This window comes from Agelaius tricolor, unplaced genomic scaffold (assembly GCF_023055355.1).
Source record: "Agelaius tricolor isolate 1412-34295 unplaced genomic scaffold, bAgeTri1.0.p SCAF_36, whole genome shotgun sequence".
Classification (NCBI taxonomy): domain Eukaryota; kingdom Metazoa; phylum Chordata; class Aves; order Passeriformes; family Icteridae; genus Agelaius; species Agelaius tricolor.
The window spans coordinates 1952435-1974003 of NW_027269296.1; the positions used below are offsets into that span (position 1 = coordinate 1952435).

A 21569-nucleotide genomic window follows, 5' to 3' on the forward strand; every position below is an offset into this window, starting at 1 on the left:
CCTCAGTTTTGCTCCTTCATGGATGATTCTTCGAGTTTCTTCGCTAATGGGTTTGGGCAAGGGGTTGGACTTGGTGGCCCTTATGGGTCCCTCCCAACTTGAGGTATTCCATGATTCTATAAATGCAAAAAGTCTATTTTTCAGAGGTTTCTATTATTGTGTGTGGAGGCATCACTTCACTAGCACACATTCCAGGCTCTGCAGCTGCTTAAATTAGTATAGAACATAGCCATTTATTAAAAATTCCACAGTCAGGGCATGGGAAATGGGAAGACAACAACTTTTATAATTGGGGAAATCACACATCTCCTCCAGCCCGTGCAGGAAACAAGGGATCTTTATTAATCCACCTCTCCCTGCGCTGTGAGGAGATGTCACCCGATGTTGGGGACACCGCGCTGGCTCCACGTGGCACTCGGTGGCCCCAGCTGGCACCGCTGGCTCTGAGCGGGTTCTGGCACAGGATTGTGACGGGAACTGCCTCCCTTTTCCAGGTGGGATCGGGAGCAGGTGTTGCACAAGCACTGTCACACCTGGCCACGCCGCAGGGGTGTCCCCTCGGGTCCCCTGAGGCCAGCCACGCTCTGACGCACGGAACGCCGCGCTCCAGCCGGGAGCGGATCCACGGATCACCGATTCCACCGCGGGCTGCGCTCCCGGGGGACGCGGGGCTTCCACGGGGGACAGGGCTAGACGCATCCCGTGTGTTCTGTACCCAGGAACCGGTTCCCAAATCCCGGCCCCGGTCCCGCCGCGGGCTGAGGGAAGCGGAAGCGGTAGGAACTCCCTCCCCAGAGGACCGAACCACTGACGGCAGTGGGGAGGAGCGGGCTGTACCACTGCGCTGGCGGGGGGGGATGCTGGCGTGGAAGGCTCCGTGTGCACGTGCGGCCGGAGAGCCGGTCCAAGTGTGGGAGGGCTGCGGGGGGGTCCGGGATGTACCAAGGGAGGGCGAGCCGCCCCGGGCTATACCAATGCCCAAAGTGGGGGGGAGAGGCCTGTACCATGGGATATAAGGGGGGGGTTGCTATGAGGTATGGAAGGATGATGCGTGGAGAGGGGGCACCTCCTGTTAGAGCGGGTTGCTCAAGGTATTATCTAACCTGGCTGCGAATAATTCCAGGCTCGGGGCATTCCACGCCCTGTGCCAGTGCCTCGCCACGCTCACAGAGAGGAACTTCCTCCTAATACCTAACCTCTATTGTTGCCTGTCTTATCACTGCAGTTCGTGATGAAGGATCCCCCTCCGCTTTCCCTGGAGGCCCTCCAGACACTCCAAAGTGCTGCGAGTTCCTCATGCAGCCCTCCATTCCCCATTCTCCCCCCCCCCCCACTCCAGGCCTGGAATGGACGCGCCCAGCGCGCTGCCCCGGGGCGTGTGGGGGCGGACCGTACCACTGTGGCGGCCGTGGGTGTGAGGGGCGGGCCGTACCACGGGGCGGCGGGCGGGAGGGGGGGGCGCGGCCTGTGCGCGAGGAGCCGTGTGGCGGCGCGCGGGCTCTCGGTGTCTCCGGCCGGACCGGGCCCAGCGCAGCCCCAGCCCCGTCACGGGCCCCGCCGCCCGCCCGCGACCCTGCCCGACCCCGCCCGGCCCCCGGCCCGCTCAATGCCCACGGTGAGGGGGCAGCCCAGGGGCTTCGGGGGGAACGGAGGGGAGCGGGGAGAGGCCGGAGGCGCCGCCCCGGGAGCTGGGGAACGGGGGGGGGAATCCCGGGTGTGTTTGGGGGGGATTCCCTGCTCAGAGGGGGCCTCTCTGGCCAGGAGAATCTCCTCAGGCCCTTGTGGGTGGTTTGGAGGGGTTTTGTGCTCTGGGGGCCAGTTTGGGAGGGTTTTAGGGCTGCAGGAGTCTGAGGCGTTGCTTTGGGGTGGGCTGGAGGGTGCAGGAGGTTCCCTCTGGGCTGAAGGGCCCTTGTGGAGGGGGATTTGGGGCTCCACGAGGCTCTGCCTGGGTCCAGGGGCTGCTTCGGGGACTCCTTCCTGTTACGGAGGAAATTCCCGGCCTGTGGGGTTTGTTTGGGGCGCTTTGAGGGCTCCCTGTGTGTGGGCAGGGGCTTTGGGGGCAGCTCAGACCTTTGGGGTCCCTCCTGAGCTTGGGGGGCTGCTCTGGGCGTCCCCAGTGGCCCTGAGCTGCAGCTTTGGGGGTCCCATTTCCCTGCAGGGCTGCTTTGGGGGGTCCTCCTCACCTGTGGGGTGTGAGGGGCTCAGTGCCCACCCCCAGCCTTGTGGGGGTCCCCAAGTGTCACCCCCCCGCCCTTGCAGCCGGTTTTGGGGGGGATGTTCAGGAAATGGGGGGCATTTCCTGGGGGATTGAAACAGTGGGGGGACAGGGAGGCTGCAGGAGGGATGAATTTTGGGGTTCTTAACGTGGCTTTGGGGGGAATTTTTTACCTGTTTTTTGAGGGGGTTGTACCTAACTTTGGGGGGAATTTGCACCTGGTTTTGGGGAGAATTTGCACCTGGTTTTTGAGGGGGTTGCACCTGGTTTTGGGGGGAATTTGCACCTGGTTTTGGGGGGAATTTGCACCTGGTTTTTGAGGGGGTTGTACCTAACTTTGGGGGGAATTTGCGCCTGGTTTTGGGGGGAATTTGCACCTGGTTTTTGAGGGGGTTGCACCTGGTTTTGAGGGGGACTTTGCACCTGGTGTTGGGGGGATTTTACCTGGTTTTTATTTTATTTCTATCTGGCGTTGGGGGGACAGTTTCATCAGTGTTTTGAGGGGAGGGGTGTTAGTGATTCCTATGTGGATGAGGAACAAGTTTGATAAAAACTGGGGATTTTTTTTTTTGGGGGGGGGTGGTGGGAAAGGGAAGCCTCGAGGTGCTCTGTAAAGGGTGAAGGGTTTTTGGGTTTTTTTTGTGTGTTTAGAGCTGGACAAAGCTTGGGGGGTGCCATTTCTGAGGCTGCAGGGGGGCAGGAAGGGAAGGGTGTCCAGGATGTGGTGGTTTTCCTGGGCTGGGAATGGGGGCAGGGCTGTGGGGCCGGTTTGTCTGGATAAAGGGCTGCCCTATGGGATTTGGGGCTGGGGAAAAAAGGGATAGGGGGGGATGGAGCCGATGGATCCTGGGACAAGCAACGCCTCGGGAAAAGTCCTGCGAGAGTGGAGAGTGACCTGCGGGAAGGTCTGAGTCAGGGAGGGGAGGATTTCTGGGCAGTGTCAGCTCGGGGCTGTGCTTTGGGCTGAGCTTGGGGGATTTGGGGGCTTTGGAGGGCAGGTGAGGCTGTGGGGAAGTGCTGGAAGTGGTTTCCTTCTGTCTCATGATGGTTCCTGGGTGTGATTAGTCACGATCTGCATTTTCTCCCGGGGCAGTGTGTGCTCTCTGCTGGTTTCGGGGTGAGGAGGAGGAGGAGGGGAGGCAGAAATTTGGCTTTGAAAAGCTCCTGTATAAATGGAAACTCGCCTCGAAACTCCCCGAATGAACCAGGCAGGGTCTGACTCAGAACTGCAGTTAGGATTTAAAGGAGAGGGAAAAAAAAATTAAATAAAAAAAAAGAAAAATAAAGAGAAACCCACCACTAGCAGCAGCCAGAAAACTCTGTCTCCTTATGACTCAACATGTAGAAATACTTGGATTTAATCAACTCAGCTGGAGTTAAGGTAGGAGTGAGGATGCACAGCCAGGAATGTGGGTCTTACTCGGGGTCTAGTTGTGATTTTTAATTAAAAAAAAAACCCAAAAAAGCCAAAGTGATAAACTCCAGAGAATGAATTCCCTGCAGAGCTGCATCCTCCTGTTCCCCAGGGCAGGGCAGAGCTCAGGGTGCTCCTGCCTGGACTTTGTCCCCTCTGCAATTCCAGGGCTGCTCCCTGTGGAGCAGATCCGGGGGTTCAGGGAAAGGAGCCCTGGGGGTGCAGGGCAAGCAGGGAGTGCCAGGATGAGAGGGAATTCGGGGATGAGAGGGAATTCCGGGATGAGAGGGAATTCCGGGATGAGAGGGAATGCCAGCATGAGGGGGAAACCACCCCGTCCTGGACACCCTTCCTTTGCTGCCCCCTCCATCCTGAGAAATGGCACCCCTTGTTTTTCAAATTTTTACAAGTTTAATAGTAATGAAATGGTTATAAAAATAGTGATATAATTAGAGTAATAATAATTTGGACAAACTGAATTAGGACAATATGAGACAATAAAAACAAAGAGTTACAGACAGTCCAGGTACCTTTTTCTGGGCAGCACAAGCCCAAAAAAGGCCCCACGTTAACAGAGGATTAACCCTTAAAAGCACCAGCCTGTTGCATATTCATACACCTCATCCATGGTGCAGAAATTCCATTCAAACACAGGATTCTGTCTGGGCACTGTCAGCTTCTTCCTCTGAATCCTGACAGCGCCTTTGAGATGGGAAGAATTTCGTTTCTTCTGATAAGAGGGCAATAAATTCTTTTTCTCTGAAAGATTCAGGTGTCCTGTGGCTGCTATCTGGTGCAAGTCCTTTCATTTTAAAAAGAGTATCCTACACAGCACCGCTTCTATTTTAACAATTTTTATAACCCAAAACTATATTTAACACACTACTTAAGAGAATGAATACAGCATCACTTTCTAACACAACACATCTAATATTCACTTGAATATTTGTGAAAAACCAATCATAAAATACATGCATTTTTCACAGTCCTGAACATTTTTCCAGCCCTAAACACACAAAAAACAACCCCTTCACCCTTTACAGATCACCTCGAGGCTTCCCTTTCCCATCCCAAAAAAAAAACCACTGAGAGAGAGTGGGTTTGGAGGTGGGAAAGAATTTCCTGTGGGATGGAATTCCCAGAGAAGCTCTGGAATTGGTTCCCGAGGCCGCTGGGGTCACCTGGAGGTGCCCGAATCTACCTGAGCCGCGCTGCGGTTCCAGGTTCTGTTTGTGGGCTGTGCGTTTTGGGAGGTTAAACCCCATTTTCAGGGTTCGTGATTCCTGTGTGGATGGGGAACAAGTTTGATAAAAGCTGGGGATTGGGTTTTTTTGGGAGGTGGGAAAGGGAAGCCTCTGTAAAGGGTGAAGGGTTTATTGTGTTCAAGCCCGGGGGTGCCATTTCTGGGGCTGCAGCGGGGCAGGAAGGGAAGGGTGTCCAGGCTGTGGGGTTTTCCTGCTCTGGGTGCCTCTGGGTTCCTCTGGCAGCTCATGAGAACCTTGGAATTGAGCCCCGTGCCCTGGAGCTCGCTCTTTTTGGGGCACCTCTTAAATAAGAAATATCAAATGCCTTCCGAGTGAGATGCCTGGGATCATCTCACAGCTTTGTGCTGATTGTGGGCGGCTCGGGGGGTGTGAAATGTCCTTTCCCAGCCCTCGGAGCTCTCCAGGTTGGCTCCACTGTTACTTGTAGCTTTTTTGTTGCCCCTTGTTTCTCTTCAGAGAGTTCAGCTCTCGCTGCAAACCGAGCTGTGCCCCTGAGGCTGGGCCGGGCCTGGGAACAATCGGGACTTTGTGGAGGGCCCTGACATTTATCAGTGAGCCCCAGGCTCGGCTCTGAGCCTGCTTTAACTTTAACTGCTCGGCTCCAAAGCCGGGCAGAGCGGCGTGGAAACTCGAATGAGGGAGATGAGCAGGGTGCGAGTGACTCAGCTCTGCAGCTTCTGGGCGATTTCTGGAGCGGCTTTCAAGTCCTGCTGCACTCGTTAATGGGCTCTTGCTGCTGGGTTTGATATTTGCTGGGAGAACGTTTAGGCTGAGCTCTTGATCAGGCAGGGCCTTGTTTTCAAAGCCCAGCTTAGACAGCTCAGCCTCCTGACTTTTAGGAAGGACTTATTGATGTTGCAAACAAATCGCTGCAAGTAAGTTTTGATTTCACTTGAATGTAGTTCCGTGCCTTAAACAGGATTGTAGCTCGAGTTTTAATTCTTTTTAGCAGAGCCTTTTGCTTTTGACTTCAAACGCTTTAAACAACTTTGACTTCAAACACTTTTAGCAACTTTCAACTTTAAAAACTTCAGAGATGGGTGGGGAAGGTGTTGTTTTTTAAAGAATAATCCCAGTCTCAGAGCAGCACTGACAGGGAAGAGCATGAAGCACTTTCCTGGGAGACCCTGGCAGTGTCCAGCGATTCCCAGTGTTCCCAGGGTGATTTTCCCATCCATTCCCAGTCAGGCACTCCTTTGCCTCAGGCCTGTGTCCTCCCCTTTGTGCAGGTGACAATTGTCACCATTTCCTGACGTGTCACTGTCACTCGAGGCTTCTTTGAGGCTTTCTTGTTCCTGCTGGGGCAGATTCGTGTCCACACTTATTGATGTTGCAAACAAATTGCTGCAAGTAATTTTTGATTTCACTTGAATGTAATTCCGTGCCTTAAACAGGATTGTAGCTCAAGTTTTAATTTTTTATTTTATTATTTTTTTAGCAGAGCCTTTTGCTTTTAACTTCAAACACTTTAAACAACTTCGACTTCAAACACTTTTAGCAACTTTCAACTTTTTGGGTATGGAATGCAAATACCATTCAAACATGGTATTAAGAGATGGGTGGGGAAGGTGTTGTTTTTTAAAGAATAATCCCAGTCTCAGAGCAGCACTGACAGAGAAGAGCATGAAGCACTTTCCTGGGAGACCCTGGCAGTGTCCAGCGATTCCCAGTGTTCCCAGTATTCCCAGTATTCCCAGTGTTCCCAGGGTGATTTTCCCATCCATTCCCAGTCAGGCACTGGCCCAGCTTTGGCAGCTTTGCCTCAGGCCTGTGTCCCCCCTTGGGCAGGTGACAATTGTCACCATTTCCTGACGTGTCACTGTCACTCGAGGCTCCTTTGAGGCTTTCTTGTTCCTGCTGGGGCAGATCCGTATCGTATCTGCAGAGGAAACGAGTGAGTCAGCCCCGAACTGGGAGGGACTGGGAGGGACTGGGAGGGAGCTGCAGCCGCCCGCGGGGGTGGACAGGGTGGAACAGTGAAGATTTTTTGACCTCACCCCTCTCCAGGCACGTGTCAGTCTGAGCAAGCTTCCTTCAGCCAGGAGTTCATCCAGAACCATTTAATTCCAGTTTTGTTTTTTTTTTTTCTCCTAGAGAGGATATTTTAGAATTAAATTTTTTTTTTTTTTGCTTCTTGGCTGATTTGTGGTTTACGTTTGAAGGCTCCTTTTGGAGACCTCTCTGGTTTGTTTCACATAGAAAACGTTGCAGGTGAAATATTTTGGCAGTGTGTAGGGATGGAGAGGGGAATTTTCAGGAAGGGGAAGTAAAACCTGGCATGGGCAGAGTGGCAGGAAAAGCCAAAATCCTGAGGCAGGATGGAAATCTGATGGGATCCGTTTGTGGTGCTGATTTCACTGTGGAAATTCCAGAGATTCCAGGGAAAAGGGAGATCCAGCAGCTCATGGATTCAACGGGGATCCTCCCTCAGGGGAACAGAATGGTTTGGGATTGCCTGAGGCCCTTAGGGGAACAGAATGGTTTGGGATTGCCTGAGGCCCTTAGGGGAACAGAATGGTTTGGGGTTGCCCATTCTCCCTTAGGGGAACAGAATGGTTTGGGGTTGCCCATTCTCCCTTACAGGAACAGAATGGTTTGGGGTTGTTCATCCTCCCTTAGAGGAACAAAATTATTTGGGATTGCCCATCCTCCCTTACAGGAACAGAATGATTTGGGATTGCCCATCCTCCCTTAGGGGAAAAGAATGATTTGGGATTGCTCATTCTCCCTTAGGGGAAAAGAATGATTTGGAATTGCCTGAGGCCCTCAGAGGAACAAAATTATTTGGGATTGCCCATTCTCCCTTAGGGGAACAGAATGGTTTGGGGTTGCCCATTCTCCCTTACAGGAACAGAATGGTTTGGGGTTGCCCATTCTCCCTTAGGGGAACAGACTGGTTTGGGGTTGCCCATTCTCCCTTACAGGAACAGAATGGTTTGGGATTTCCCATCCTCCCTTAGAGGAACAGACTGGTTTGGGGTTGCCTGAGCCCTCCCAAGGATCCTTTCCATTCAGTGACAGATTAGCAGCCCTGCTGTGCATCCTGTGCCCCGCTGCCCTTTCCAGGGGATCCCGGTGCCCTTTCCAGGGGATCCTGTTCTGAATCCCTGCAGGCTGCAGCTGCTCTGGGCTGCTCCTCTCCCCCTCTCTCCTCTGCTGGAGCTGGGAATTCCTCACGTTGTCGTTCCTTGGGTTTCCTTTCCCCTGGCTCAGCTGCAGTCTCAGGTTTAGGAATCCTGAGCTGGGGGTTCTGGGTGGTTGGGATTTCACTCCCAGCCATCTCCAGCTCCTGTCAAGGCAGGAATTCATTTCTCTCCTGATCAGTTGTTACCTTGATTAATTAATTTATGCTGTTTAATGCCTGCCCTTCCCAGAGGTTTTTTCAGCTCAGTTTTGCCCATTTAAGAAGGAATTCCTCTCAGGTTTACCTCGGATCAGGCTGGGTGTGAGGGGAGGGATCTGAGCCTGTGTTCAGCTCAAAAAATCCCAAAATCCCAAAATCCCAAATTCCCTCCCACCTGCATGGGCGGCACCTGGATGGGGCAGGGGGCACCAGGATTGATCAGGTGGGACCAGGATTGATCAGATAACAGCTGGATTGATCAGATCACACCAGGACTGATCAGGTCACACCAGGATTGATCAGATCACACCTGCATTGATCAGATCACAGCTGCATTGATCAGGTCACACCTGCATTGATCAGATCACACCAGGATTGATCAGGTCACACCAGGATTGATCAGGATTGATCAGATCACACCAGGATTGATCAGATCACAGCTGCATTGATCAGATCACACCTGCATTGATCAGAATTCCCCCATGGCACCAGCAGGAGCTGCCTCCAGCCCCAGGGGCTTTTTAAATAATTATTTTAATTTGAGTTTATTCACAATATTTATGATTAGACCTATCCGGACTTTCATTTACTTGGGGTTTTAACAAATGATTATTTTAATTTTATTCACAATATTTATAATTATATCTATCAGGACTTTGATTTTTTTTAATGATAATTTTATTCACAATATTTAGCATTAGGCCTATCCGCACTTTCATTTATTTGTGTTTTTTTAATGATAATTTTAATTTCACTTTCTCAGGGGTGGGGATCATTCTGGTCCCAGCACCCTCCAACCCTTTTTCCTGTGTTTTCCCCCATTCCAGGAGCAGGAATTACCAACAAATCCCAACAGAATATTCACAAGATTTATAATGATATCTATCAGGACTTCAATTTTATTTTGTAATGATAATTTTATTCACAATATTTAGAATTAGACCTATCTGGACTTTCATTTATTTGGGGTTTTTTTAATGATAATTTTAATTTTATTCACAATATTTAGAATTATATCTATCAGGACTTGGATTTTATTAATGATAATTTTATTCACAATATTTAGAATTCAACCTATCTGGACTTTCATTTATTTGGGTTTTTAAAAAATGATTATTTTAATTTTATTCACAATATTTATAATTAGGCCTATCCGCACTTTCATTTCTTTGTGTTTTTTAATGACAATTTTAATTTCACTGTCTCAGGGGTGGGATCATTCTGGTCCCAGCCCCCTCCAACCCTTTTCCCTGTGTTTTTCCCCCATTCCAGGTGTTCTGTTGGAGGATCCTTGGCACATTTATGGCGATTCTGAGCGTCAGGGCAGAATTCTGCCAGGCCCAGCACAGCACCCTGGCTGCCAAGTGAGCTCACAGGGGGCTCCCCAACCTCTTTGTGCTGCCACACAAAAATTCCCATTTTTTTTGTTGGGTTTTTTTTTTTTTTTTTCCCCCTTTTTTTTTTTTCCCCTCCAAGACTCCGGGACCTGGCTCAGATTTATGGGATTTCTCCTGGCCCAGGGAAGAACCAAGTGGAGACAAAGCCCTGCCCTCACCTCACCAGTGCCTCCATGCAGGCCAGGCTGCCCTGCCTGTGCTCTGCTCTGGGAATTTTGGGAGCCTGAAGGACACCAGCCCTGCCAGCAGCTGAGGATTTGGAAGCAAACCTGCTTTTCCTAGGAGCAAAAATTGAGGAACAAACCCATCAAAGCAAGCTCTGATCAATCCCAGGCATTTTAGTGCTCTTTTTGATGTTTTCTGCTGTGAAACGTTTCCAAGGTCATTGATTTATTTTTTGTTTTGTTTTATTTCCCCCCTTTTATTTTGATTTTTTTTTTTATTATTATTATTTTTGGGTTGGTTTTTTTTGGGTTTTTTTTGGCCCCTCACACCATTTTTTTGCCATTATGAACCGTCCAGCCCCCGTGGAAATTACTTACGAAAATCTGCGTTTCCTGATCACTCACAACCCCACCAATGCAACCCTCAGCAAGTTCATCGAGGTAAGGAGTCCCAAAAATTCCCAAATCCCTCCCAATTCCTGGCCAGGAATCTGCTCACCTGCCCTTCCTCACCCCTGCAAGGAAATTTAAGGGGATTTTTGTCTTTTTTGCTCACATTCTCCTCACAGTATGAGAACAGAATTCACTGTGGTAGGTTTGGGGTTTTTGGGTTTTTTTTTGGTGAATTTCTGCATTTCTCAGCTTCAATTTTGGGATGCAAACACATCCCCCTTTCCATCAATGTATCCTTGGACAAAAGAATGGGTCCAAACAGAAAAATTTAGGTTAAAAGTACAGGGAATTCCTGCCTGGGAGGGGCTGGGATGGAATTCCCAGAGGATCCCTGGAAATGTCCCAGGCCAAGTTGGTGTCCCCAAACAAAGGAGTGGAACTGGATCCCCATCCAAACCACCCCATGATAAAAATATTTTGATTTTGTGACTCTAGATATTCTTTTTCATTTAGCAATGAAAATAAAGGAGAAAATTAAGCAATTTTTAATAAATAAGTCAACCATTGCTGAGTTAAGAGTTGGAGCTGAGCTTTCTCCTCCCTCAGAAAATGAAATACAAATTAAGTTTGGGTTCACAGGATGAGTTGTTTAACTCCAGTGTCTAATTAAGAAAGGATACTTAGATTATTGTTTTCTTTTAACTCAATAATTGATTTTTTGAAGCTTGTAATGTGGACTTGTCTAATTACAAAACATCACTTAAATCTGTGAAGAAGAAGGAAAAAGAAGGTAAAGAAGAGCAACTTGCTCCTACCTTAAAACTTCTATTTTGCTTCGTATTTATTTTGATATTCTAAAATCTTTAAGTTTTTTTACTTTGTGATATTGCACACTTGTATTATCAATTAATTTTAGAACAAATTAATTAGTTTGTTCTATGACTTTAGGTCAAGTGCAGTGTTCCCCTGTGGGTCTGTGCCTTTGAGCACAGGAATTTTAAAATTCTCATAATCTAGGATTCTAACACCCCAATTATTGAGAATTTTTATTTCGAATTTTCATTTAGAATTTCCTCCCTTTTTCAGCACTCCCTGCAATGCATATTCCTGCTAATTCTGAGGTGCAATTCAGCCCCAAACAGCAGCAGAAATTCTGATTTTTGTGCCTTCAGAGTGAGCTGGAGCAGCTTTTGTTTGATGCTCTGGTTCTTTATCTGGCACCGGGTGCTGTTTTTAGTGCATTACCAGGAAGCTGGGCCATGGTGGGGTGTGTGTTCTGTTCCTCCAAATGTCAACACTGGCTGAAGCAAACAGTCCCAGGCTTCTATTTAAAGAGGAGGAGAAGCTGCATGGAGCATTTAAGCAGCTATTTTAGTACTCTTCTAATTGCAATTTTCCTCTTATAAAAATTCTAATTTTTCCCCCCTTTAGAAACATTTTTTCTGTCCCTTTTGAATTTCCTCACAAATTTTATCCCTTTGCTCCTTCCACATGCAGTGCCCTAAAAAGTGTGGAAAATGTTGATTTTTAGAGCTGATAAAAAGAGAGATTTCTTCATTATTCAGTGCTCAGGTGTTTCATTTCTCTTCCAGGAGCTGAAGAAGTACGGGGTGACAACCTTGGTGCGAGTTTGTGATGCCACTTATGATCAAGCTCCAATCGAGAAAGAAGGAATCCAAGTTCTAGTGAGTTGCCTTTAAAACTGGCTAAAAATAGGAATTTTCATCTCTAGAACTTGTGGGGATCCCTTCAGTGCTTGGGGATGGTCCAGCATGGCCAAAAACAAAATTTAGCACCAGGTAAAGGTGGGTTTAAAAAATCTCAATGGATTTTTGTGTGGTTTTTGGATTTGTTGAGATATTTTGTGTGGGTTTTTTTTTTTAGGGATTATTTTGGTGATATTTGGTGCTCAGCCCTGTGGTTGAAGCTTGGTTTGATTCTTGTCTCTGTCCCCACAGCATTTTTTGGCTTTGCTGTTGGATAAAATTCCCTCTCCTCGCTGTTACAGAAAGTGCCACTTTTGAGCCTGTGGGTGACAAATTGCCACAAATCTCTGTGGCAGGAGGGAACCATGGAATCCTGGAATGTTTTGGGTTGGAAACCCTTAAAATTCATCCACACCATGGCCAGGTGTGGATCAATATCCAGATTAATCCAACCTGGCCTTGGACACTCCTGGATCAGCCACAAATTCTCTGGGAAATCCATCCCAAAAACCCCTGGAGCAGCCACAAATTCTCTGGGAAATCCATCCCAAAAACCCCTCCTCACCCTCAGAGGGAAGAATTCCTCCCAAAATCCCTTCCTGAGCCCTGAATTGCCACAAATCTCTGTGGCAGGAGGGAACCCTGGAATCCTGGAATGTTTTGGGTTGGAAACCCTTAAAATTCATCCACACCATGGCCAGGAGGACATTCCCAATATCCAGATTAATCCGAGCTGGCCTTGAATTCTCTTGGAGCAGCCACAGATTCTCTGGGAAATCCACCCCAAAAACCTCTGGGGCAGCCACAAATTCTCTGGGAAATCCATCCCAAAAACCCCTCCTCACTCTCAGAGGGAAGAATTCCTCCCCAAATCCCCTCCTGAGCCCTGAGTGGAGCTCAGCAGGTGGAATTCCTGCTGGGAATGGGAATTTCTCCCATTGCCATTGTGCAATGGTGTCTGGCTGAGCCAGGGAGGTTTTTTTAAGAGGTGTGTGCTCACCCCGAGCTTCCAGCAGTGTTTTTCCAAGCAATACTTGGGAATTATTAGAGTAACTGATAAAATCAGTTGATTTTGTTGGAGTGAGTAATAACAGCCTGGTGGTGTGAGGGCAGAAATTGCACCTCAGCCTTCCTGCAGCTTTGCGTGACTCAGCTGCAGGAAAACTCCTGCAGTTTGCCATGAGGGAAAAATAAAATTATTGTGGCTTATCAATGAAAATTTTGCATCCAGGTCAGTCAGGTTTCTTGGCTTCCACAGGAAAAATGCATTTTCCATGAGGAGAAGAAAATTTTATCCTGGCTTATCAGTGAAAATTCCACATGCAGGTCAGTCAGGGTTTGTGGCTTCCACAGGGAAACTCCTGCAGTTTTCCATGAGGAGAAAAAAATTTTATTGTGGCATATCAATGAAAATTCCATGTGCAGATCAGTCAGGTTTCTTGGCTTCTACAGGAAAAATGCAGTTTTCCATGAGGAGAAAAAAAATTTATTGTGGCATATCAATGAAAATTCCACGTGCAGGTCAGTCAGAGTTTGTGGCTTGCACAGGAAAACTCCTGCAGTTTTCCATGAGGGAAAAATAAAATTATTGTGGCTTATAAATGAAAATTTTGCATCCAGGTCAGTCAAGTTTCTTGGCTTCCACGGGAAAACTCCTGCAGTTTTCCATGAGGAGAAAAAAAATTTATTGTGGCTTATCAATGAAAATTCCATGTGCAGATCAGTCAGGTTTCTTGGCTTCTACAGGAAAAATGAAGTTTTCCATGAGGAGAAAAAAAATTTATTGTGGCATATCAATGAAAATTCCACGTGCAGGTCAGTCAGAGTTTGTGGCTTCCACAGGAAAATTCATGCAGTTTTCCATGAGGAGAAAAAAAATTTTTATCCTGGCATATCAGTAAAAATTCCATATGCAGGTCAGTCAGGTTTTGTGGCAAAACTCCTGCAGTTTTCCATGAGGAGAAAAAAATTTTTTTTTTCCATGGAGAACAAGATTTTTATCCTGGAATATCAAATTCCACATCCAGGTCAGTCAGGGTTTGCGGCTTCCACAGGAAAACTCCTGCAGTTTTCCATGCAGAAAATAAACCTCAAAACCATGGAAAAACTCCTGCAGTTTTCCATGAGGAGAAAATGATTTTCTTGTGGCATATCAGTGAAAATTCCACGTGCAGGTCAGTCAGATTTGCTGGCTCCCAGCCCTGCTGAGCTTTTATTCCAGTGCCAGGCAGCCACGTGGTTGGAAAAGTCCCTCCTTGCAGGGCTGCCCTCTGGAATTGTGTTTTTCCTCCTTCCAGAGGGCACTGGGAGGATTAAATTAAATTAAATTTGTGCTGTGGAATCCCTCTGAGCCCTGAGTTAAGCTGGGGCTTGGGGGAGAGAATTCCTGTTCCAGAGGGGAAATTCCTCCCAGGGCAGCCATGGGATGGAATTCCCACCTTCTCCAGGCCTTGGCGTTTGTATTTCTAAAATAATTCAAGTTTTTTTTGCTTCTCAGGAAGCTTTAAAACTCAATTTTGAACTGAAAGCTGCTCTTTGAGGCAGCTTTGCTAAAAAAAAAAACCCAAAAAGCAAAAACTGGGAATGGGATTTGCTGCAGCTCTGCCCTGGTGTGGAGAGCAAAATCTCTTTGTTCGGAGATATTTCATCCTAAAAAGCCTCGGGACACTGCTCCAGAAGGGAGATAAATCCAGCTCCTTTTCCCCATGAATTCCTGCTTTTTATTTTCCAGCCAGAGTCCTCTTGCTGCTCTGCAATGGGATTGAGTGACCCCCGGCTGAGAAAATAACACCTCGCTATTTCCAGCTAATATTTGCCTGTGAAAAATAACATTCAGCGTTAAAAACACAGCCTGGGGCAAGATTAGCGCCTCTTTTAGCACCATTTAATGGCTATTTTAGCGCTGCCGAGGTCACAAATGTGGTGAAACCCCTGAAAATGGAAATGTTTTGGCAAACCTGGGAGTGGGTCATGGGTAAAATGTGGTGGCTCCAGAGTTTTGGGTTTTTTACAGATGGCAGAAATAGGGAAGGAGCTGTTCCTGGGGCTGGGCTGCAATTCCCTGCAGGGATGGATTTCATTCCTTGGGCTGCACAAAAATTCAGGAGCACAAAATCAGGAAAACCAGGAATTTTTAAAATTTTTTTAATTTTTTTTTTTTCTGAGGATTTTTGGCTTCCAGAGGGGCTGTGGTGGCTTTGTTCATCTTCAATATTTTCTTTTTTCTGAGGTGATTTTTGGCAATTTTTGGTTTTCAGAGGGGCCTGTGGTGGCTTTGTTCATCTTCAATATTTTCTTTTTCTGAGGGGATTTTTGGCACTTTTTGCCTTTCAGAAGGGCTGTGGTGGCTTTGTTCATCTTCAATTTATTTTTTCTGAGGTGATTTTTGGCACTTTTTGGCTTCCACGGGTGACTTTGTTCATCTTCAGTATTTCTTTTTTCTGAGGGGATTTTTGGCAATTTTTGGCTTCCACAGGTGGCTTTGTTCATCTTCAGTATTTTTATTTTTTTCTGAAAGGATTTTTGGTACTTTTTGCCTTCCAGAAGGGCTGTGCTGGCTTTGTTCATCTTCAATTTATTTTTTCTGAGGTGATTTTTGGCACTTTCTGGTTTCCACAGGTGGCTTTGTTCATCTTCAATATTTTCTTTTTTCTGAGGTGATTTTTGGCACTTTCTGGTTTCCACAGGTGGCTTTGTTCATCTTCAGTATTTCTTTTTTCTGAGGTGATTTTTGGCACTTTTTGGTTTCCAGAGGGGCCTGTGGTGGCTTTGTTCATCTTCAGTATTTTTATTTTTTTCTGAGGGGATTTTTGGCACTTTTTGGTTTCCAGAGATGTCTTTGTTCATCTCCATGATCCAAGGGATATTTCTTTGTCTTTTTCTCACTCTTTCATTTATTGGATCAGCTTTTTTTCCCCTCTGTGCCCCCAAGAGCCACCACCAGGCTGGCACAGGGAGGTGGAAATTCCTTGGGGCTCCTAAATCCGCTATTTTTGAAGAAAATCTTCTTTATCACCTCCAAGTTCTGTCACTTCACCACCTGTGTGGCCATTCCTGGAGCTGTTGTGCCATTCCAAAAAAAAGGCAAAAAATGATAAATCCCTTTCCTGCCTCTCCCCCTTTGTGCAATCCTGGTTTTTAATCACTGTGCACCTCAGAATTTGCTTTTTTTTTCCTGTCCAACCGAAACCCAGAGGTGGCAGAGCTCAGAACAAGAAAAATAAAAAATCCCTGCAAAACTTTGTTGTAACTCCATCCCTGATGCCAGAATTATTTTGTCCCTGTGTGTTTTATCAGTGCTGGGATTGATGCAGGCCAGCCCAGGAGTTGTGTGGATAGGAAAGAAAGGAGTTAATTTTAATTAAACACAGAAAATCCTCTTTCAGAAGCAGCATCCTGCTGTCTGTGCCTCTCTTGCTGGGACAGGGGGTGCCACAGACCTGAAATAACCCAGCAGCACTGTGGGATTGGCTGGAAAATCCCATAAAAACCTTTTATTAGGAAAAAGAACAAATTTTTGATTTGTAGTTTTATTCCTGTGGCCTTTCCCTTTGCTGTGTTGTCCCAGATATTTTTAATTTTCCAAGGACTTTAACAAAGGGTTTCTCTGCACTCTTCAAGTTCGGTGAATTAATCCCATATAAAATTATTTTGGTATTTTTGGGGTTTTTTTTTAACAACACATTTCTGAGCTGTGTTTGCTCTTCAGGAAGTGCTGAGTGCATCTCAGAATGAAAACTCTGGTGGTTTGTGCTGTTTCCAGCTTTTAGAGAATTTTATTTCATCAAAACTTCTTCTTAAAGTGCTCCAGGAAAGAGAATTTTAGTCCTAAAGAGGGGAGAGGGCTCTTTTTAAAACAATTTCCATCCATTTTCATTGGTTGTGGAATAATCCAGGACCCTGCCATGAGTTTTGCTGCTAAAATACATCACAACCACCTAAAGAAAAGTGCTAAATAATTACTAAATACTATTTTATAATTACTGAATACTGTTTTGATTCCCTTTACATCCTTTCTCCAGCACTCCCTACATCCAAGAAAATTATAAACTATGGGATATTGTGCTTGGGCCTGAAAGGAAAGATGTGAGGTACAAATTCCAGGAAAGTTGGGTGAGGAAAAATGAAAGCTGCTTCCATGGCAAAAAAAATACCAATTTTTGATTATTGATAGTAAATATAGCCTGGATTTAATGGGGGCTGCCCCTTCAACAGCAAAAAATGTGAATTTCTGCCATTATTTGAGCACCTTTCTCCTCATAAAAGTGGGGTTTTTTGGTTTTTTTTTCAAATTGAAACTGCCATTATTTGAGCACCTTTCTCCTCATAAAAGTGGGGTTTTTTGGGTTTTTTTTCAAATTGAAACTGCCATTGTTTGAGCACCTTTCTCCTCATAAAAGTGGGGTTTTTTGTTTGTTTTTTTTTCAAATTGAAACTGCCATTATTTGAGCACCTTTCTCCTCATCAAAGTGGGGTTTTTTGGTTTTTTTTTCAAATTGAAACTGCCATTATTTGAGCACCTTTCTCCTCATAAAAGTGGGGTTTTTTTGGGTTTCTTTTCAAATTGAAACTGCCATTGTTTGAGCACCTTTCTCCTCATAAAAGTGGGGGTTTTTTGGGTTTTTTTTCAAATTGAAACTGCCATTATTTGAGCACCTTTCTCCTCATAAAAGTGGGGTTTTTTTGGGTTTCTTTTCAAATTGAAAACACCCAGGTGTTTGGGAACTCCCTGAATTCCTGGAGGGAGCTGCTCCTCTGGAATTGGGAATTTTTAGGAGCAGCTTCACCCCCTCAGAGCCTGGAGCATGAATGGGATTTTCAGCCACCAGCAGAGCTCTGCAGAGTTCTTCTCTCTCCCCGTGTTTATCTGAAAACACCCATTGATTTTCACCTTTTTTTTTTTTCATAAAATGGCATTTCAAGGGCAGGGATTTCTCTTAAAAATTCTTTATTGCACAGGAGTTCAGGTGGGGCTGCAGTGCCAAGTGCAATTAAATGGTTGATAAACATCTAACGTTGCATTTTATCGACCTGCAAACTCCTGTGCCGCCAGAAAAAAAACCCCAAAAATTATCTTTATTATCCTTTTTTTTGTTTGTTTTTTTTTGCTAAATGTAGGATTTCTGTCCCTGCTGCAGGCTGTGGGTTTAAAGGATTTTTTCCCCTCAGGACTGGCCCTTTGATGATGGAGCACCGCCCCCCAGCCAGATCGTGGAGGATTGGCTGAACCTTTTGAAAACCAAATTTCGGGAGGAGCCCGGGTGCTGCGTGGCCGTTCACTGTGTGGCAGGGCTGGGAAGGTCAGTGCCCTGGAATTGGCTGAAATAATAACGAATTTAATGAAAATATTCGTGAATTGTTATTTATTTCAAGATTCGACGTATTGTTATTTATTGTTCTTATTTGATTGTATTAAATAATAAATTTAAATGCGAAATTATTATATTATTAGCATTTGTCTAGTCATTAATCAATATAATTAATTTAATAATTATTAGTAAATTAACTATTTAATTAGATTAAATTTATTAGTTAAAATAAATAATTTTGTATTGAGTTTATTAATAAATTTAAATACTGAACTACCATAATTATTAACAATTTTGTATTAGTCAGTAGAATTAATATAATAATAGCAAATAAAATAATTATTTAATTAGATAAAATAATAAATTTATATACTAAATTAATATAATTATCAATAATTTTATATCAATAAATGAATATAATTAATGTAATAACTATTAGTAGATTAATTAATTATATTAAATGGTAAATTTGAATACTAAATTAATGTAATTATGAATACGTTTATATTGATAATTTAATAGAATTATTAATCGTGGATCAACTAGTTATTTAGTTATATTAAATAATTAATTTAATAAATGCAATAATAAGCTTCCTTAATTTGGCAGGAAGGTGTTCAACAAACCCCAGCTTCTCAGTTTTCTCCCAAATAATTTAAACCAACATCAAATTTGTGTCATGAAAGCAGCAGGGACTTCATGCAGCTTTAAAGTATTAATTCATTAATTTCAATGTAAATAATAAATTATTATATGCATACAGTGTATTATATTCATACATGATATGAATTAATTGATTCATTTCATAATTGATTAAGAACTTTGGGGGACACTTGTGCTAATCATGAATTCAGTGATTTCAAAGTGTTGTGAATTGATCAAATTCACCCTTGGAGAATGAATAATTGTATTTATTCAGATGCAGGGTAATAGTGGGGGTTATTCCTCCTGAATTTTCTCATTTTAGCCACAGGACCTGGCCCATTTCTGGCACCTCTTTAATTCTTCTTTACACCACCCTTAGAGATGCCCCTTGCATTGTGGGGTGGAGAAAATTCAATGTATTTTGGGATTCTTGGGTGTTAAAACCCCATTTTTTTTACCCTTAACTGACTTCTGAAATGAAGATCCCAAAGCAGAAAATTCTACATCTCCCTGCTCCTTGAGAGAATTAGTTAAAAAAGAAAAATACATAAATATCTCTAAAGCCATAGCTCAGTGTCTGCACAGCTCACTCCACACTCAAAAGCATTCAGGAGATGTCAAAAACCAGAAAATGAGGTTAAAGGGAGATAAAACCCCAGAATTATTCTCATACCCCAACCACTAAAGAGCTGCTATTGATTTTTATTTCCTTTGCAAGCAGAATCCCTTCCAAAAAAAGTCATTTTACATCGGGCAAAACACCTTTCTGTAGGAAATGCTGAGGGAAAAAACCCTTCAGCTGCTTGTTTGGGGAGAGCAATTGGATGAGATGTGAAGGATTCCATTTATTATTTCTGTGCTTCTCCCTTAAATATTGATTTTTTTTCCTGCAGGGCTCCCGTTCTGGTCGCGCTTGCTCTCATTGAATGTGGAATGAAGTATGAGGATGCAGTTCAGTTTATAAGGCAGTAAGTGAAAATTCTCTTTTTTTTTCCTTCTCCAGGGATCTTTTATTCTGTGGTTTTTGACCTGCCTGAACCTGTTAAGGAAGAGATTTGGGTTTTTTTATGAGATTTATCCTAAAATAAATAATATCTTGTTAAAATTTGCGTTTAAATGTGAAGAAAAAGCTCAAATATCTTGAATTTTGTGAGGTGAAAATCTGCCTGAAGTGAGTGCAAATGAGGTAAAAATCTGCCTAAAGGTGTATTTTTCCCATTGATATCCACTTTTTTGTGTTTTTTATAGGAAAAGGAGGGGAGCTTTCAATAATATTTATTATTTCATCTATTTTGAATATTGTTAAGTATAAAAACATTCTTAAAATATGAATTAATTTAAATTAAAACCAATCTGCCTGAAGTGAGCATAAAGGTGGATTTTTCCCATTGATATCCACTTTTTTGTGTGGGTTTTTTATTAGGAAAAGAAGGAGAGCTTTCAATAATTATTATTTAATATATTTTGAATATTATTAAATATAAAAACATTCTTAAAATATTAATTTAAATTAAAACTAATCTGCCTGAAGTGAGCAAAAAAATGCTTTTTTTCCCATTGATATCCACCTTTTTTGTGGTTTTTATTTTTTAGGAAAAGGAGGGGAGCTTTCAATTCCAAACAGCTGCTTTATCTGGAGAAATACCGGCCCAAGATGAGATTACGCTTCAAAGATGCCAACGGTCACTGCTGTGTTCAATAAATAAACACAAAAACCAAAATGTTGATCTCAAAAGGAAGGCAGAAGTGAGCGGGGGGCTCTTCTCTGGACTCTTGGCACCTGGAAATGTGAATCTGGAATCAAAAAAAAAAAAAGAAAAAAAAAAAAAAAGGAAAAAAAATGTCATTAAATTAGTGGTGGAGTCAGTGCTCCTGAACCTCTGTCCTTAAAAAAAAAAAAAAGGGTGATGATGATTGAGAGGAAAAAAAACCCCAAAATTAGAAAAATATATAATAATAATTATAATAATAATAAAAAAGCCAATTAAGAGAAACATTTCAGTGAAGGATTGTTTTCTCCTTAAGCTGCAACCTGCAAGGAGAAAAGCAGTTTCTGAACCTTCTGTATTTTTAACTTTTTAAGAAAAGAAATAAAGTCAACTTTATGTCTAAGGAAAAGCAGCAGAGCATTGCCTTGTGCAGAAAGGATTTTCTCGAGGTGAGAAAAGCACCCCCAGCCGGGAATGTGAATTCCTGAGATGTGAATTCCTTTTTAAACTCTTTAAAAAAAGGAAATTTTATTTTGTTTTTAACCAGGGACACGAGGAGGAGCTGGCTGGGAACAGCCTGACAGCCTTAAGCCCCTTTTTTGGGCACATCCCAGGGATTTGGGGGGATGTTTTCCATGGAATTCTGACTCCTGGGGGGCTTGAACAGGACCCTCACTGCCTAAACCCTGTGGTGAATCTGTTTTTTTGTGGGAGTGTGTGTGTGATCCTCTGTGTGTGTCACTCTGATTTTTCCCAAAGAATTCGGCTGAAATGTTAATTTGAGACTGAAAATCCATCCTGGCACACAAGACTGATGTTCCAAAATGTCCTGGGCGACTGAGGGGCGATTCAAACAAGGGTTTAAAATTAATTTCTCTGTCAGAAAGATGGAAAAGGCTTTTTTATTTTAATTTTTTTTTGCTGCTGTCCACATGCCCGGCCTTGCTGAGCACAGGAAATTGGGATTTCGAGGGAAGGCCTCACTTGGTGTGAGGGGGAATTTTCTCAGC

The 21569-nt window shown here is 44.3% G+C and overlaps 1 protein-coding gene across 2 annotated transcripts; it reads left to right on the top strand.

Annotated features, from left to right (window-relative positions):
* Nucleotides 1-1425: 1425 nt before the first annotated feature.
* Nucleotides 1426-20968, top strand: PTP4A2 (protein tyrosine phosphatase 4A2). Of its 2 annotated transcripts, none has more exons than XM_071453514.1 (6): nucleotides 1426-1615; nucleotides 9510-10239; nucleotides 11784-11876; nucleotides 18066-18196; nucleotides 19744-19818; nucleotides 20099-20171. In XM_071453514.1, exons 2-6 carry the CDS (start codon nucleotides 10144-10146, stop codon nucleotides 20154-20156), a joined length of 453 nt encoding a protein of 150 aa, XP_071309615.1. In that variant the 5' UTR covers nucleotides 1426-1615; nucleotides 9510-10143; the 3' UTR covers nucleotides 20157-20171. The 2 variants fall into 2 exon arrangements, with proteins under 2 accessions (XP_071309615.1, XP_071309614.1); XM_071453513.1 differs by lacking the exon at nucleotides 20099-20171 and adding an exon at nucleotides 20444-20968 and having other exon boundaries at nucleotides 1428-1615.
* Nucleotides 20969-21569: the final 601 nt, after the last annotated feature.

Coding starts and splice junctions, on each gene's coding strand:
- PTP4A2 (XM_071453513.1), top strand. CDS start 10,144: ATGAACCGTCCAGCCCCCGTGGAAATTACTTACGAAAATCTGCGTTTC. Junction 11,877..18,065: donor AAGAAGGAATCCAAGTTCTA/GTGAGTTGCCTT, acceptor TTTTCCCCTCAG/GACTGGCCCTTTGATGATGG. Junction 18,197..19,743: donor TGTGTGGCAGGGCTGGGAAG/GTCAGTGCCCTG, acceptor TTTTTCCTGCAG/GGCTCCCGTTCTGGTCGCGC.